The 19,086-nt window shown below is 37.9% G+C and overlaps 1 protein-coding gene across 1 annotated transcript in view; it reads right to left on the reverse strand.

Moving 5' to 3' along the window:
• YTHDC2 (YTH domain containing 2) overlaps window positions 1-16,269 on the reverse strand; it is an 88,252-nt gene extending 71,983 nt beyond the window's left edge. The window contains exons 1-5 of the mRNA XM_027869213.1: window positions 16,062-16,269; window positions 13,355-13,445; window positions 7,347-7,543; window positions 4,546-4,745; window positions 595-761 (exon numbers count right to left, since the gene is read on the reverse strand). Of these exons, the coding sequence (XP_027725014.1) occupies window positions 595-761; window positions 4,546-4,745; window positions 7,347-7,543; window positions 13,355-13,445; window positions 16,062-16,269 (863 nt within the window). The remainder of the gene's footprint in view (window positions 1-594; window positions 762-4,545; window positions 4,746-7,346; window positions 7,544-13,354; window positions 13,446-16,061) is intronic.
• Between the last annotated feature and the right edge of the window lie 2,817 nt (window positions 16,270-19,086).

Consider the following 19,086-nt stretch of genomic DNA (forward strand, 5'->3'; position numbering starts at 1 on the left):
TCTTGCAAAGTTACAAATCTATTACGATTGATTATATTTTAATTATATATCCCCTTATAGTAATAAAATTGTTATCAGCTCAATGGTTTGTATGCACAATTACCATAGCCTTTTGCTAACAAAGTGACACTTTTCTTTCAAGTAATCAAGCACTCTTCAAAGTTTTTCCTTGGAAAAAATGTCATCTTCAGTAAAGCTGTTCTCTTAAGCTACCATAAATGCCTCATCTGCAAAGTATATGGAATAGCTAAAATATCAGCTATTCAAATTAAGGTACTAAGCAATAGCTAAGGTAAAGAAGCTTTTATCTGAAACTCAAATCCTATGAAAGATTTCCTCCCAAATGGCACTGCCAATTTGGAAATGAGAGAGAAATATTTTTTACTTCCTATTTTCTAACTCTTTCATTGCCAAATCCTCAAAGGCAATTTTTATTTTAAAGACTCAAATGGATTTGGTTACCAACTTTGAATCCAAATTTACTTTGAGTAAACTAATAGTATGAAGTGTCTATCTCATTTTGACTAAACCTGGAAAATGCAGCTTTATTAAACAACAGGCTAAAAAACATCTTTTAGGAAAATTTATTATCACCTGCTTTCTAATCGTATCTGATAGCCAATTGTCTGGCCAATCTTCTCTCTTCTTTCTGCTGCAACTCTTTCAGCCACAGCAATAGCAGCTAAACGTCTGGGTTGAGTACAAAATATACGGCAGGGAATTCCATTTTTGAAGCAGTCATCTAAAAGGAACTGAGGAATCTGAAAGAAAGGTTTCAGTTCACCATTGTAATTCTTCAAATTCAATCTACAAGACAAGTAGAGCTGATTATTCATGTACTCATTATGAAAATTTACTGTAATTATTTAAATCCCAGGGCACAACTGTCTATAAATAATTCTGCAAAAAACTCCAACGACTTACAATTGTGTACTTCAACTGCTTTCTTCCCCACCTTCCCAGGGTTTCATCATATCTTAATTATTTCAACAGGACAGATTTGGGGTTCCTAATTAAAATTTTAAGTACCTTAGCATAACTAGTAAATTAACATGGAAAAAGCAAAAAAACTTGAAATATAAGAATATAAATGGGGAAATCTCACATTATCAGTTGTTAAAGGAAGATGTTAAATAAAAAAAAATTTAGATTTATCACGTATTTAACATGGTGTTTGAAATCTACACATCATATTCCACTAACAATGAATATAATTATGGGGCAGCGAGGTGACACAGTGGACAGAGCACCGGCCCTTAATTCAGAAGGACGTGAGTTCAAATGCGGCTTCAGACACATAACACTTATTGCAGTGTGACTCTGGGCTAGTCACTTAACCCCACTGCCTAGACAAAAACCAAAAAAAAAAAACCAAAAAACAAAAACGATGAATATAATTACAATAGAAATGAAAAAGATTTCAAAATGATTACCTATTCCAAACAAGAGTTGATACTGAAACAAAACATTCTAGCACAACAATGAAACCAGGACAATTCCTTGGAGTTGATTCTAATAGGATTTGACCTGTACTGCTAATTATAAAAGGGCTTTTCATAAAAAGAAATTTAAATTGCATAGTCTGATTCTCTTCAAGGAAGGGGGAGGAATAGTGATAACAACTGATAGGGACTTATCAATATATAAGAATATTCCCATTGATTTCTTTTCACTATGTGTAAAAAGTGAGCAAAAATTATAAGCGGCAATGTGTCATTCTATCTGTTGAGTAAATATAAAATGTTATGTCCACAGGAAAGTTCAGGAAATTAAGGAAATGACCATAGAAGAGTCTAGGAAAAGTACAGAAACATTTTCTTAACTTAGGTGCAATATAAAGCTAACAAAGGAAAGGTGAGGGCATATCGATGTTCTACTACCATGACACTATTACTACCTCATAGGTGAAACTGTCTTAATGAGACCCTTTTGATATTTCAGTAATTATAATACCTAGGACAAATTCTAAGTTACATCTGCCTCAAACAAAATTTCATACTCCACGTTTCTTTCTACATCATAGCTTACCAAACTCAACCTTGGATTATTCCCACCATCCTCTTACTCCTATTCATGTGCTGCTAAATAGACAGGGAGGAAGATAAAACCAAACTGACTGAGTCACTACAAATTATATAACCCTAATTGGGGCCATACTGTTGCAAGTCAATTCTTTTACTTCTTACTGAAATTGTATCCCACTCCTCACAGAGGTTGTTCTTATCTCTTCAAATTTCATAAACTTCCCTTTCTTCTCTACTCTTTCAGCTGACAACCTAATGCTCTGCTAAGAAAAAAGAAGTCATTCCTTAGCCCTCCTCAGCAACACAATGATCTAAGCCAATTCCAAAAGAGTCATGATGGAAAATGCTAACCATATCCAGAGAAAGAACTATAGAATCTGAATGCAGATCAAAGTATGCAATTTTCACTTTTTTTGTTTTTCTTTCTCTTGTTCTTTTTTCCTTGTTGCTCTGAATCTTCTTTCACAATATGACTAATGTGGAAATATGTTTAACATGATTGTATATGTATAACCTATATCAGATTGCTTGCTGTCTTGGGGAAGGACAGGGAAGGGAGGGAGAAGAATTTGCAGCTCAAAATTTTACAAAAATGAATGCTGAAAATTATCTTCACATGTAACTGGAAAAAAATAAAACACTAATACTATAAAAAAAGGTGGTTATACATTATGTGCTTCCCTCTTCTCCTCGTCATCTCAAAAGCTACTGGTATCATCCTCTACTCTTTTTTTCCTTTATTCTAGCCTCTGATAATGAGATGGTGCTCCTGCCCACCCAAGCCAACACATGCCTTTTCTCATCCTATCTTGGCTTATAAAGAGATTCTTTTGGTACTAAGAGCAGATTGCCCCTATATCATTCTCTCCGTCTTCAATCTCTCTTCTGGTTCTCCTACCTGTCTGCCCACTGTTCAATTTCTTTTGCTGTCTCTTCATCCATGTCCCACTCTCTAACTGTGGATGTATCCCATAACTTTGTCCTGGGTCCTCTTCTCTTCTCTCTTTACACTCTCTTGATGATCTCATCAGCCCCCATGGGTTTAATTACCATCTCCATGCAGATTGTCTCCATATCTATAAATCCAACCTTAACTTCTCCCCCCCACCCCCGAGCTTTAGTCTCACATTACCAACTATCTATTGTATGTTTCAAACAGAATATTCCAGAGACAATCTCAAGCTCAACATCCTCAAAGTAATTATCTTTAATCATTATCTCATTACCTCTTCCCACAAACCCACCCCTTCTTTCAAACATATTTCTGTCCAGGATATCACCATCTTTCCAATCTAGCAAGTTGACAACTTTGAAATTATTCTCAATTCCTTATTCTCCCTCATCTCATACATTCAATCATTTGCAAAACTCTTACCATTTCTAGCTCCACAACATCTCAAATCCATTTTCTTCACCCTATTCACAAAGGCCATCAGCTTAATCTAGGGTGGGCTTTCATCATCTCTTACCTGGGACTACCCTATTGACTAACTATGGTCTCCTTGTCACAAGTCTCTCCCTACTCCAAATTCATCTTCTACTCAGCTACCAACATCATTTTCCTTAAGCAAATGTCTGACTCTGCCCTTCCACTACTCAATAAACTCCAGTGACTACCTACTGTTTCTTGGATCAAATACACATTTCTCTATATGGCTTTTAAAGTCCTTCACAACTTGGCCCTTACCTACCTTTCCAACCTCATTATACCTTATCCTCCTCCCCACATTCTGTCCTAGCCAAACTGGCCTTCTTCCTATTCCTCACATACGACACTCCATCTCTCATCTGTGTCTTTACAAAGGCCATCTCTATGCCTGGAATACTCTCTCTTCTCACATTCACTTCACATAATCCCTTACTTCTTTCAAGACTCACTTCAAGCATTACCTTCTACATGAAGTCTTTCCTGATCTCCCTGGTGCTATGCCACCCCTTTTCTAAACTACCTTGTATTCATTTTGTACATAATTATACAGACATATCTCCTATTGAATTCAAACTCCTTGAGGATCCAAATTTTCGGTTTTCTGTCCCTGTCACCTGGCACACTGTAAGTATCTAATGAATGCCTGTTGATTAAGTGATATAGTATTATTATGACCGTCTAGTATACTAACTACATGATTTCATTTCCTCTGATCACTGTTGTCCTGCTATTAAAACTCTCCTATATCAAAATTCGCTGAGCTTTTTTCTCTGACATTTCCTCTTAACTATTTAGCCAAGATGTGGCATTCTCACAGCAAAATATAAGCTCCTTGAGAAGATGTTAGCTTCTCTCATTGTAATTCTAAAAACAAGGACAATGTCTTGCGTATTGTAAGCACTTAATAAATAGTTGTTAAATTTAATTTTCTTTTACAACTAAAATTTTCCTGTGGATTCCTAAAAAGTACTATCTAGTCAGATGCAAATTTTGCCTAAATCATATTTAGATCGTTGTCATGAATAAAATTAGTCTTAAAACTACAAAATGCAATCAAATATTTTTCTTCAACTGAATTAAAGACAAACAAACCTGTGTGGTCTTTCCTGATCCAGTTTCTCCAACAATTAAAACCACCTTATTATCTTTAATTATTTTGACAATTTCTTCTTGTTTTTCAAACACTGGTAAAGACTGCCTAAAAGAATCAAATTCTGATTCTCCCCTTTTCACTGGAATCTGAGGTATACCATTGTTCAGCCGTCCACTTGTCTTACTCATTTCTCGGTTTTCTTTAAAAAATGGAAAACACAATAAGGAATTAACAATCAATAGTGAATAAGGAAACAGTCTAATAAATTTTGTTTTTTTCTTCCTTTGAGAAAGACAGATATTCAGGTAGCTAACAAGAGCATAAAAAAAGAAAATGGCAGCACAAAAGATGAAACAAATAACAAAAAAAGAGAATGAACTGTGTCTGTAAATTTCTGTTATTCACCAAATGTTACCCCTAACCTTAGTATATGTACACTAAGTTTAAGACAGCCATATCCTTACTGTCCTTGATTTCAGGAATCTTTATTACATTTAATTTATATTTTTAAATGCTAAGATTTAGTCTCCTGTTACAACAGATTAGCACATCATGACAGTAGAATTTTTTTCATCTAGAGGAAAAGATCGTACAATTTTCCTATGAATGTGGAAATAACCTGACAAATTAGAAATAGCTAATAAAATAACTAAAAAACTCAAATGAAGAAAGCAGAATTAGACCAATAAACACCAAAAAATGAAAAGGAAACAGAACTCTGATCAAAGACAAAGGCCAAATGATTCGGGTTATCAAGCACACATATTTCTGGTCAACAAGTGTTAAATTATAAAAGTCAACATAACTGTTATGTCACGTCAAAAATAACATACACTAGTAAATGAAAAAACTCCATTAGGCACTTTCATTTGACTGTTTTCTAGGGACCATACTTTGTAAATATTAGATAATCTACTGTGTGAAAACAAAATAAATGAAGAAAAAATATTTTTAAAGTACATCATAAAGCTACTTCAGTTAGAAAAGAAAATACTCACCACCAAAGTCTTGACATTATAAAAAGGGTTCAACTTCATAAACTAATAAGGTTTTTTGTCAATGAAAATGACACTATTTCTATGTGTACTGAATCCCTCAATTAGAATATGAGCTGCAGAAGAGCATGGACTATCTTATTTTTCTATATGTATCCACAGTGATTTGCATATAACATGAACTTAATAAATACTATTTTCAGTCATTTATTCATTCAAATATTTAATCAATTATCAAATTTTCATTTCTACACCAAGACTGGGTTTATGTCAATCAGTGAAAACCAATTTGACTGGTATAGTTCCAGAGACTGGGCATTAAACTCCTTCAGCCTCTTGTTAGAATGGTATCATTAAAGTTAAGCTCCCTACATCACTGCCCCTCATTCATCACTCCTTCTACAATTTAGAAAATATTCTTACTTTACTGCTCCAATAGATAACAGCAATCTCTCACTGGAGTCACGTTTGCTGTCTAAAACTCTATAAATTTGAGCCGTACGAGGTACTGGGATTTCGACTGGAGAGCAAAGTCAATACACATCCAATAACCTTCTTTCTGTGTGCTGCTCCCTGTTATTAGGGACCACAGGTGATGGAACTACAGTCCCAAGACTGTTCCTTATTGGCTTCTGTTCTCTTCTGTTTATGAACAGTAGTAATAAAGTTCTGTTAACTGTTCCCCTGTATGGTTCTGTTACTCTTCATCCCAGCTCTTCTATCACAGTTTAACACTTACAGATATTCCAAAATCTGGAGAATTATATTATTGAGAAGTAGAACAGAAAACTTATTTTTAACATACATACTCCACTATGCAAGGATTTGTGACTTCACACATGTGGGTACTAATATTGATCACAACCTTACAAGAGTTGGTCTTTGACAGCTACCATAGCTGTACTACAATGTATCCTGTACCAATCCTGGAGATGAGCCATCTCCCAGGTTCTGTAATGATCTGCCAAAATTTGTGATCTATTGGCAGAACTTTCAAGACCCTAGGTATATCTTTGTACCCTGATGAGTCACTAAAATAGGACTTAAGAGGAGTTATTTATAAGAAATATAAATTTCAGTGTCAAAACCCAAATTAGAAAGAGAAAATGAATGCTTGTTGATTGAAAAAAAAATTAATTTCAAAGAAAAAAAGTATGATACTCCAGAAAGTTAACAAATTCACCAAAATATTTTTTTAACTGGATATTCTAAAACAGAGGCATCAAATTTATAAGCCCACAAGCCTAAATCAATATATCCTGTACATAATTACAGGTCTATTTTCTTAAATAGTTTTTAAATTCTTGAGACTTGGAACCTCATGTCTGTAGTCTATATCATCACATATAAAATCCAATAGCATATGACACCTGTTACCAGAAAAAAAATGAAAATGCTGTAATTATAGAGGGAAATAATTATTCTTACTTTCCTTTCTAAATCAGAAAATTTAAAATTTGATGTTTTGCTTTGGAACATAGCCAAAATAAGAAGTATGTGAGTCATTAAAAAATACTCTATATCTCTGATTTCAACCATAGTTACCTCTTAATGATTTTCAATTCAAAATTAAGGTTACTGATTAACTTTCTATCACTCCACTAAAAGAATAACTAATAGTCAAACTCTGTACTATACATTAGCACTTAAACATTTAAACAATTCACATTTAAATCCATATACTACACAACTCAATTAGTCAAATTTAGAAAGCCTGTTTCATTATAGTTTTAATTACATTAGTCTGGGGGGGTAAAATCATCACATAGAAAAATATACAAGGAAAATCATCAGAATATACATACCAGCTTCAACTGCAAACACATTTCCCCGTTCTGTTTTAGGCAGAAGTTCAGTACGCTCTTTATTTGTGACTGGGAATCTTTGAATTAGACTCCTAACAGCATGTTTTGTATTATGAGTCAAACTACAGGTCATCATTGCATATGCTGTTTCTGATCCATCCTTCTTCTTCACAGTTAGGTATCTATTTGCTCCCTTTCTGGAAAATAATGAAAAAATAAAGTCAATCATATACATAAAATTTATTCCTACTCAGAAAATATATTTCTAATGGTTTTGTTTATTTTTTTGACTGGACCTGTTAGTTCTGGGAGCACAAACAAGGAACTTTGTCAGTCAATGTGGATGATGAACAACTTTTCTGCAACTTCTAATTTTAAAAAAAGCTGTCTGTGGCAGTAAGAAGTTAAATGAGCTGCCCAAGGTCACAAAGCCAGTTATGTGGCAGAAACTCGATTTCGATTTCAAATGTATTTATCTACTAAATGCCTTCCAAAAGGCATTTCAATAAAAAGGAGTGATGTCCCAATTCATCACAAAAATATTAAACAAAAAAAAAAAAAGCCTGAAACTCAATTTACAATCACTGGAAAAGGCTTATTTACCTGTATGAATAGATTGCCTTTAGCAAGGTTTATGGTTGATAAACCACCACCAGCCCAGGAATGCTGAATGGCATGGGGGTGAGAGCAGGGAGGGGAGGAAACGGTCAGTAGAAACAATTTGAACAGGATCCAGAAATAATAAAAGTTTCAGGTCCTCTGACCAGACTGTGTTCCCTCTGAATATCTCTTCACTATATTATTAACTATGATACTATCATTCTCATGGAACCAGGCTAAATGAACCTAATGCAATGGATGTCTTTAATTATAAGGTGGCACAATGGATAAAATGCTGTACCTGGAGTCAGGAAGACTCATTTTCCTGAGTTCAAATCTGAATTCAAACATTTACTAGCTGTGTGACCCTGGGCAAGTCACTTAATCCTGATTTGCCTCAGTTTTCTCATCTGTAAAATGACCTAGGGAAGGAAATGGTAAACTACTCCAGTATTTTTGCCAAGAAAACCCCAAATGGGGTCAAGAAGAGTCAGACACGACTAAAAAATGACTGAACAACTCCCACTATTAGAGTTGTAATTGTAATAATCGATTTTATTCCCAGTTAATGTACCTTCCTCCAATCTTTGGCTACAGGGGCAAAATTATGCCCATGTAATTGTGTAAAGGGTGGTTTTACTTTAAAAAAATTACTGCTGGAGGGGCAGCTAGGTGGCACAGTGGATAGAGCACCGGCCCTGAATTCAGGAGGACCTGAGTTCAAATCCGGCCTCAGACACATAACACTCACTAGCCGTGTGACTGAGCAAGTCACTTAACCCTAATTGTCTCACAGGGAAAAAAAAAACTGCTGTAAAAAAAAAAAGTCATCAAAAAAAGTCTTTAAAAATATATAAATCCCAGTGTTAGTCCTATTATCATCACAGATTTATCTTTGGTTTAACAAAAGATTAAGCAGCTACCTTAAGGTCTATTTCTCCCATTTGTAAGGAGGTGTTATGGTTTTAAAGTTCTTTGATTGTTAATTGTCTCAAATAGAGTTTATAAAATGAGAGAACACATTTTCTATCATCCCAAAGTTAACTGACTCTTCATAGCACAAAAATGACACTGGATTCTTCTAGAAGGCAGCAGAGCATACAATCAGACAAGTCCAATTAAAGTCATTCATTTATTATTTTAAAATAAATTTTACTGATACCTTTTGTTATTTATATAACCTAAATTTTTCCTTCTATTCTCGTTGTCACTGTAATATCCTGGAAGTGATAAGAGTTCACAAGAGTGAGCATCAATAGCTACAATCACAGATCTGAGAATACTGAGGCACTAGTAGAATGGTTTATCCAATATTACAAGAGAAAACAATAGAAGGCTAGCTCTATCTGTAATTTCAAGTACCTTTTACAATTGATCCATTACATTTCTATTGTCTTTTCATTTCCTCATTTTATAGATTAAGAAACTGAAGCTTTGACTTGCTACCTTAGAATAACTGTTACTGTGAGGAAAATCACTATGCTAATAAGATGGGGAATTTCTCTGTTTATACATTTACTGTATTTATTTCTTTTTTTATTGATTATTTATCAAGTAGAATCTGGGCATTTACACTAATTTTTTGTATTGGACAGTAACTTTTACTAGGTATATCCATCACACATCTCACTACTCTACTGCATTTTTTTTCCTTTCTTTTCTTTATATACCAGGTGTCTCCTATTTTACCCAGGCAGCCACTCACAGGTCCAATCTCGCTGCTGGTATGTAAAGAAGCTTTGACCTGCCTCGTTTCCAACCTAGGCCAGTTCTCCTTTCCTTGGGCAGACAGGTATCCCTTCAACATCTACCCTTCCAGCCCTTGGGCTCGTCACATAGATACAAGACTTAGTGAGAACCAATCAACTTCAGCCCTCCTATAGCTCAGAACTCCCAAATTCAAGTGATAAACCAGCTTCAGCCTCCCTATTAGCAGGAACTCCAGGTGTGCATCATCATGTTCAGATATTCCTTTTTGATGAAACACTGAATGTGTTACACTTTGTTATACAAGTTTCTTTTCCATGTATAAATACAGTCAACTTATCTCTGATTGTACTCTTCACTTCCACAAAGTGAGAAATTTGTCTCCTTCATGGTGAAGATAAAATTAATATTGCCCAGAGATTAATTTAAAATATCTCAATGGAACCCTAAGATAAATTCACGCCAAAGATCAATGCTAGGTACTAAAGGGCAGAGCTGGAATGGCTAGCAGACAAAGTCATAAAAATTATTTCAAAGAAGTTATCATTCAAAAATCAGACAAGACTATCCAAGTGAGGGTAGGGGACCAAAAAGCATGAACGGACAAGTGAACTCTAGAAATGAAGGTAAAAGGAAATTTTAGTACTCCATGAAAACTCAAATACAACCAAAGGAAGAAATTACCTAAAGAATCAGCGGGGCCATATCATATTGCAAAAGCTGTTTTTAGGTATGAAAAGAAATGGTACCAGGTGAACAGAGAAAAAGGGTGCTTTGATCAAGCTGCAACATCAGAAAAGGAAAATGAATGGTGCTTTAAGAAATGATATCTTTTTATATTTTCCCTCATACTAGATGTTACCTTATCCCTTTCCTTGCTCCGCATATTCCCCTACCCATTTTCTTAACCACCTCCAACCAAATGCCATTGTAACCTAAGGACCATGGGAACAGAGACAGTCTTTTCTATTTGTATCCCAAGTTCCTGGTATACTCTTTTGTACAAAATAAATTCTTAATAAATTCATTTTCATTTATCCATTATGAATATAATTCTTCTCTTTGCCTTTTTCCCTCTGGCCCCTGTTGATATCTCTTCTGCACTGTCCTGATCTTTTACCCCCAAATAGATCCCTCTTTTTTACCTGAAACTAAATACAAATTTACAAGTTATCAGCAGTTCATATTCCAAAGACTTTTTGGTAAATCAATTATTTGGAATCTGGTACTTTTTTTTTTTCCTTTTGTTGTTGTTCAGTCATTCACTCGTATTTGACTTTGTGACTCCAAGGACCATAGAATGCCAGGACCTTCTATCCTTCACTATCTCTCCAAGTCTGTCCAAGTTCATGTCCGTTTCTTCCAAGACATTATCCATCTCATCCTCTGCCATTCCCTTTTCCTTTTGCCTTCAATCTTTCCCAATATCAGAGCCTTTTCTAATAAGTCCAGTCTTTTTATAATGTGACCAAAGTATTTAAGCTTCAGCTTCAGTATTTGACTTTCCAATGAATAGTCTGAATTAATTTATTTCAGTATTGACTGATTTGGTCTCCTTGCTGTCCAGGGAACTCTCAAAAGTCTTCTCCAGTACCACAATTTGAAAGTGTTGATTCTGCAGAGCTCAGCTTTCCTTATAGTCCAACTCTCACAGCCACACAATCCTACTGCAAAAACCACAGTTTTGACTATATGGACCTTCATTGGCAAAATGATGTTTCTGCTTTCTAGTATGCTGTTCAGATTTGCCATAGCTTTTCTTCCAAAGAGCAAGCATCTTTTAATTTCATGGCTGCATTTGCTGTCTGCAGTGATCTTTGAGCCCAAGAATATAAAATCTGACACTGTTTCCATTTCTTCTCCTTTTATTTGCCAGGAAGTGATGAGACCAGTGTAATATAGCTAAAATGTTGTATATTTAAAATTAGAAAATAACCACAATAGCAGAAAACAATACTGTTTTAAATATATGGTTATCCTTATCCTTGTGGGCTGACCTGCGAACTATCCAATATTAGTAACTGTTTCTATGGGAAAATGTGTTCCAAATTCCAAATAAAACTCTTAGGACCCAAAAAGCACATCTTCCCCTTTCTGAAGTATTAGCAGCAAGAAGGGTCTCTACCAACCTCCCAGTGAAGTGACCATTGAAAGCAAGAGCCCCTATCAAGGTAAGGATAAGAAGGGAGTTCCTTAGACTCAAAGGCAACTATGAATATTTAAAGAGTATTGGGTATTTGTGGATCACGCGTAAAGGACTGCCTGCATAATTCTTTTTGCTGATGTTATTTTTTTTGGCATTTTGCTTTTTGTCTCCTTTAATACAGGAGTTATTATAGAGTCTGTCAACCTGTTTTTTGTTTTGATGAGTATTTATTTATTTTGGTAACTATTTCAAATAAAGTCTCCTTTGTAATCTTGTCTATTTTAATTTATGCATTTAAAAACATTATCCTGAGGAGTCCATGGGTTTCACCAGATTGCCAGTGTGCCATGATGCAAAAAAGGTAAAAAACAAACAAACCCCAAAATACTCTTGATTTAAAAGGTAAGTTAACTAATAAATCAAATTAATTTCTTTCTCCTAAAACAAAACATGCTCAACACATACTGCTTTTTCATTGAGGATATCTCTCAAATGGACCCTACTACCTTTCTTTCCCCCCAACCAATCGATTTTATAAAACTATTTATTTTGAGATAAGATCTCCCTATTTTGCCCTTGTTAGAAGTGCAACAAGTGGATACAGCACCGGCCCTGAAGTCAGGAGTACCTGAGTTCAAATCCGGCCTCAGACCAAACACTTGACACTAGCTGTGTGATCCTGGGCAAGTCACTTAACCCCAACTTCCTAAGCAAAAAAAAAAAAGAAGAGCAACAGCTAATCATGGACCCAATTCCAAAACTGATGGGCTCAGAACCTTTAACTTGTTCCTTTTTTCCAACTTGGGCCATTGAGTCCCTCTGTAAGCAGCCCAGAGTGGAGACTCCAGGGGCCTCACTATTTTGGTGCCAGATTTAGTGCAGACACCCAATAAATAGGCTTTAGCCTTACTGCAGTTCAGAATTTCTGAACTCAAGCAATCTACCAGCCTCAGCCTCCTCAGCACCAGGGACTACAGGAGTACGCCATCAAGCTCAGTCTTACAATTATTTCTAAAACCTAAACCTTCAGGAAGAGAAGAAAATAGGAAGAGGACATGAACTTTAATTCCTCATTGCAAAAAACACATCAACAATAAAACAAATGTCTATTAACAAACAAAAACAGGGTATAAGTGGAACAAGCAGCAGATTCTAGCTCTGCCATTCATTAGTATGATGCTGGATAAATAATTTCACTTCTCAAGCTTTATTTCTCCCATCTGCAAAATAAGGGGATTCAACTAGGTAATTTCTAAAATCACTTCCCCGTTTTAACATTTCTATTCTGATATCAAGTCAAGACCATCTTTCTCTTTCTCAGTAAGACAGATTTAACTACTTTCTTCTTTTTTTCCCCCCAAGGGAAGAAGAAATTGTGAAGGGGAGATAAGAAGCAGGAGGAAAATATAGGTATCGGTATTCAGAAAAGTCAGACGCAGTAAACCAAGTGTTTCTCTTTCCTCTTTCTCTCTCCTTCTCCCTCCTCTTCCATAGATATTAGCTATAAAAAGTAGCCAGAAATTTCTTTTTGATAAAAAAAGGTACATTAACTTACCCTTTGCTTTTAGAGACCAAACCAAGAGACTGACTCAATCGATGAATAAAAGCTCTTTCAGTACTGGTTAAAGAAGAAGGAAATTCCATTTCTGGAGAAAGAAAAATATATTTTTAAAGTAGTCATATATGAAGAGGAAAAAAATTATTTTCTTTTATTTAGCCTTGGCTAAAACAATATCCTTGAAACCTCATTTATCTTTACTATATTTACATAATGGTAAGTATACAGAATTAAATCACTTCAACAAGTATTCACTATTAAGTCCGGCTTTATATCATTACTTAAAACACGCACCCAAATGTTAAGCCTGGCAATGCAAAAAGCAATTATATATATATCACCAATATGGTCCTAAAGAATTTAAGCATGGGGACAGCTAGGTGGCGCAGTGGATGGAGCACCAGCCCTGAAGTCAGGAGGACCTGAGTTCAAATGCGGCCTCAGATCAAACACTTGATACTAGCTGTGTGACCCTGGGCAAGTCACTTAACCCCAACTGACTTAAAAAAAAAAAAAGAATTTAAGCTTCATTTGAGCTACTTGTTACTCTCTAAACATGCACATTGGTTTCCTATTTCTGTTTTTAAACACAGTGTTTACAAACCTAGAATGCCCTTCCTCTCTAGTTCGAGCTCTTCAGTTCTTATATATTTTTCAAGGCTAAATCAATGTCATTTCTTTCAAGAAGTCAGCCTTAGTTGGAAGTAATCACTCACTTTTCTCACCTAATGTAACACTTTATACTTTCATTCTCTATATTGCATTGTAGCTATTTGTACTTTCACTTTTTACTTTTCATTTTAATTATTTATTACTATAAGTTCTGTGAAGTCTAGGAAAATTTTTCTTCCTTGAAATAACATGGGCTCGCATTTCAAAAAATGGAGAAATGTCAACCCAAACATTTAGATACTCTGACAATTCAAAACATTTAGTGAATACCTACTATGTGCAAGTCACTGGACGAGGCCATATTAGAGATAATTCAAGGAAAGAAAAAAAGCTGTTGTATGTATGTCCTAGATATAGTTTTGCTTAAGATTGCTGCATAGTTTGCATTTAGTAAATGCTTACTATGTTTCATCACTATGTGAGTGCTGGGGACTCTGACATTCTAATGGACAACACCTAAAAGAGCAAGTGAAAGGAAGTGGGGAGAAGGAAGTGTGTGAGGTGGGGGAAGCAAGAGTGTATAATTGGGAGAATCAAGGCTGGCTGGTCTGAGTCTTTTCCCAAGTTGAAGGCTCTGTGAAATACTCATTAATAAGGTGAGAGAGTGAGGAATCAAGGAAGGTATGGTGCAAAGGGCCAGGACTTACTTCTGCCACATACTGGTGGTGTGACATTGGGCAAGTCATCTCAGTTCACTCCACTACTTCCTACAACTATAAGTTGCAAATAAGTCTGCACTGAAAGTGGAAGATACTTACCAAGAGCTCCCTATATTGACCGTACCACAGATCTGTTCAAAAGAAAACCTCTATGGAAGTCACTGTTACTGTTTTGGATTGGAATCTTCTACAGGAGGGGAGGGTCTTAATCTTTTTTTTTTTTTTTTGGTCTCATGGAAGTCTGGTGAAGTCTATGGACCCTTTCTCAAAATAACGTTTTGAAATGCATAAAATAAAATACATAAAATTATGAAGGAAAACAATGAAAATACAGTTATCAAAAAAATTTTTTTAGACTCACGGGCCCTAGGTTAAGAACCCCTCTTCCAGAGGGTAAGGACCAGTCTAATTCACTTTGAGCAGCACCAAACTTAAATCTGTAACCACCAAAACTAAGATTCATACAATACTTTAAACTCTGGAAAGCACTTTACATACATTATCTCATTTGAGCCTCCCCATCTCATAGGGTAGTTTTTCTAGTTTTATTATCCACATTTTACAGATGAGGAAACTAAAACTCAAGTGATTTGCCCAGGGTCCCACAGGTTAATAAACATCAGACCTAAGCCTTGAGCCTCGCTAGGTCTCCCTGACTCCCTGGCCAGAGTCCGGAACCTGCTCGACATTGCCATGAATACATTGTCATGAATGCCATGACTAAGTGAAGTTCACAATCTGAACTCCACCTGCAGGCTAGCGGTAATGGTTGTCCAACAGGATTGAGTCCCATCTCGTTTCATCATGGTAGAGGCAAAGAACAATTTAAATAAATTAAACTTTTGGAGGGAAAAAAAGTGTGTAGAAGTATTAGTACCCGACGAATGTACTAAATTTTGTGCAAGTCCCTGTCGCTGCTACCCGCTTCGTGAGCTGCCTCATTAGTGTGCCCCACTGGGGCTTCAAGCTACGTGAAAAATAGGGAACCTTTCTCTTGGGCTAACTTCTGTCCCCAAGCACCTAGCATCTTTGTTTTTCCCCACCAGGTCCTGAGATTTCTGATGAGGAAAGACCAGGGAGGGATGCCCCATGCACAGCAGCAGGAGCGAGGTCCCGGAGGCTTTCCGCAGCGGACTCAGCGGTGTCAGAGACATCAGGTTTTTCCGGACTCCCGGTGGCAGCTCTCCGTCCACCGCACCAACATCACCCTCGGCACTAACCGCACAACCTTGCAGCCCAGGCCGGCGAAGCCCGCAGGTCACCGGCTTCCGCCGCCGCCTCCGCCCGCGCCGGGGTGGGAGGGTCCCGCTGCCCGCAGCGAAGGGAAACGAAACCGAGGCCGGCGGCGAGGCGCGGAGGACGGCCTCACTCACCCCTCTGGTCCCCGTAACGAAACCGCTCCAGGGCGATGTTGACGGCGATCTTCACCTCCTCGTCAATGCGGATGTCCTTCAGCCCCTTAGCCCGGCCGCCGCCGCCGGAGCCGGAGCCGCACTGGGAGGAGACGACGACGACGCCGCCGCCGCCGCCGCCGCCGCCCGGGGCCGGGGACCGCGGGGAGACGCTGCTCGGCCTGGACATGGAAGCGGCCGTCGACGGCACTGAGGGGACGCTGACTGACTGAGGGGGCGCGAGGCGGGGGGAGGCCGGGCCCTGACCGAGCCTCGGAGGCGGCCTACAGGGCGCCGAGAGCGGGAGGTGCCGGAGACGGGTGGGAAGCCTGAGGCCGGGGAGCGACACGGGCCCCGCACAAGCAGAGCCCGGGGCTGCCCAGCCACAGTTAGCCGGGGCCCCGCCGCTCCTTCCACTTCTGCTAGGCTGAGAGCACGATGGCGCCGGCGTCGTGACGTGCTCTGACGTCAGCACGTCGCGGCGTGGGGGGGCTGAGGGATGCTTGAGAGCTTGGGAGAGCTCCTAGGGTTTAGGGACTGGGCAGACTTTATGGATGGTCCACCTCAACCAAAGTCGAGGCTTAAGGAAACAAGTCCAAAGAACCCAAAATTATCATAGTCAGGTTGTCTCCCATTTTCCTGACCTTGATTCCATTTGTGGCTGCACCTGCGCCTGCACCCCTAGTCTCTTTTGTCTCCTAACCCCTCAAGCGAAAGCTGGGTTTCCTCTAGGTGGTCTCATCTGATATTTCTGTGAGAATCTTGAAGGATTCTCTTATATCTTGTGACTATGTCGTTCGCCTACTCAAACTCCATGGGTTCTCTAATGCCTTTAGAATCAGAGCTCTTTTGTTTGGGTTTTAAAGAACTTAACTTTATTACAAAGCAGTAATCTGGTACTGGCTAAGAAATGCAGTGGTGGATCAGTGGAATAGATTAGGTACACATCACATCATAGTCAATTACTACAGTAATCTGGTAGATGATAAACGCAAAAATCCAAGCTTTTGGAACAAAGACTCATTATTTGACAAAAACTGCTGGGAAAACTAGAAAAACAGTATGGCAGAAACTAGGTATAGACCAACATTTCACACCATAAAGGGTGATACCATAAGCAAATTAAGAGAGTGTGGAATAATTTGTCAGATCTATGGATAAAGGAAGAATTTATGAACAAAGAAAATAGAGAGCATTGCAAAATGTAAAAGGAATAATTTTGATTATATAAAATTTAAAAGTTTTTGCATAAACAAAACCAATGCAACCAAAATTAAAAGGAAAGCAGAAACGGGGGGGGGGACTTTTGCAACAAGTATCTTTGATAAAGGCCTCATTTCTCAAATATATAGAGAACTTTGTCAAATCTTAAGAATGAGTCATTCTCAGGGAAAGCAGAGACTTCTTGAGCTCTCCCCCAAAACCCCTCCAAATACCTATAAAAAATGGCTCTAAACAAATTCTAAAGCAGCAGAACCCACAAAAAGACAGAGTGAAACAAATTTCCAGCCAAAGACAGCCTGGTTGGTTGATCAGAAAGGTGTATCATGCTGGGTGGGGAGAGGAGCAAAGTTCGGCGTGGGGTGCAGGCCTTAGAGGACCTAGAGCAGGCCTCAGAGGACTGAACAGCGGGCAGCTATGGCGGTTTCCAGACTTCTCAACCCATGAACGCCAAAGACAACTTAGAAGGTCAGTGGGAAAAGTCTGTGATTGCGGTGAGAGGAAGTGCTAGGTCTCAGCCACCCCCGGGGCCACAGCTGTTTCCTGAGCTTCCGGCCCACAGACCGATGGGGAATCAAGTGGCTGATTAGAGGGGGATTGCAGGGTTCTCTTTGCCAGTGCTGAGGCAGGAATCTCTTGCTTTACTGGTGCTTGGATCTGGGTCACAGTTCTGAGGGGCAATCCTGGGGTGAGGAGGAGTGCTGGTGTGGTGAAGCTTGTTGTGGCGGTGGAGAGAAAACACCTCACCCCTTATCATTACACCTTGGAAGAATTGAAAATTTTCAAGTCCCTAGAAGTATCTCTGAAAACAGCTGTGCAAACCCCCAAAGCATGGAACAGTATATTCTCCACATTGGAAGCAGACTTTTACCTTAACAAAGAGTTTAAAACTCAAGTAATTGGCCAGGATCATGAGTAAGCAGTGCAAAAAGAGTCAGACTATATTATCTTACTTTGGTGACGAAGAAGATCAAAATGTACGACCAGAAGAAGACAATGAAGCCAAAGCTCTTACATCCAAAGCCTCCAAGAAGAATATGAATCAGTCCCAGGCCTTGGAAGAGCTCAAAAGGGATTTTGAGAAGCAAGTAAGAGAAGTAGAGGAAAAACTGGGAAGAGAAATGACAGTGATGCCAGAAAATCATGAAAAGCAAGTCAATAGCTTGCTAAAGGAGACCCAAAAAAATACTGAAGAAAATAACACCTTAAAAAATAGCCTAACCCAAATGGCAAAAGAGGTCCAAAAAGCCAATGAGAAGAATACCCTAAAGAGCAAAACTGGCCAAATGGAAAAGGAAGTCCAAAAGATTACTGAAGAAAATACTTCCTTAAAAATTAGAATGGAGCAATTGGAAGCTAGTGACTTTATGAGAAATCAAGACACTGTAAAACAAATCCAAAAGAATGAAAAATTAGAAAACAATGTGAAATATCTCATTGGAAAAACAACTGACCTGGAAAATAGGTCCAGGAGAGAGAATTTAAAAATTATTGGACTATCTGAAAGCCAAGATCAAAAAAAGGGCCTAGACGTCATCTTTCAAGAAATTATCAAGGAAAACTGCCCTGATATTCTAGAACCAGAAGGCAAGATAGAAATTGAAAGAATTCACCAGTCTCCTCCTAAAAGAGATCCCCAAAGGAAAACTCCTAGGAATATTGTAGCCAAATTCCAGAGTTCCGAGGTCAAGGAGAAAATATTACAAGCAACCAGAAAGAGACAATTCAAGTATTGTGGAGACACAATCAGGATAACATAAGATTTAGCTGCTTCTACATTAAGGGA

Source organism: Vombatus ursinus, unplaced genomic scaffold (genome assembly GCF_900497805.2).
Source record: "Vombatus ursinus unplaced genomic scaffold, bare-nosed wombat genome assembly UNPS02014792.1, whole genome shotgun sequence".
NCBI lineage: Eukaryota > Metazoa > Chordata > Mammalia > Diprotodontia > Vombatidae > Vombatus > Vombatus ursinus.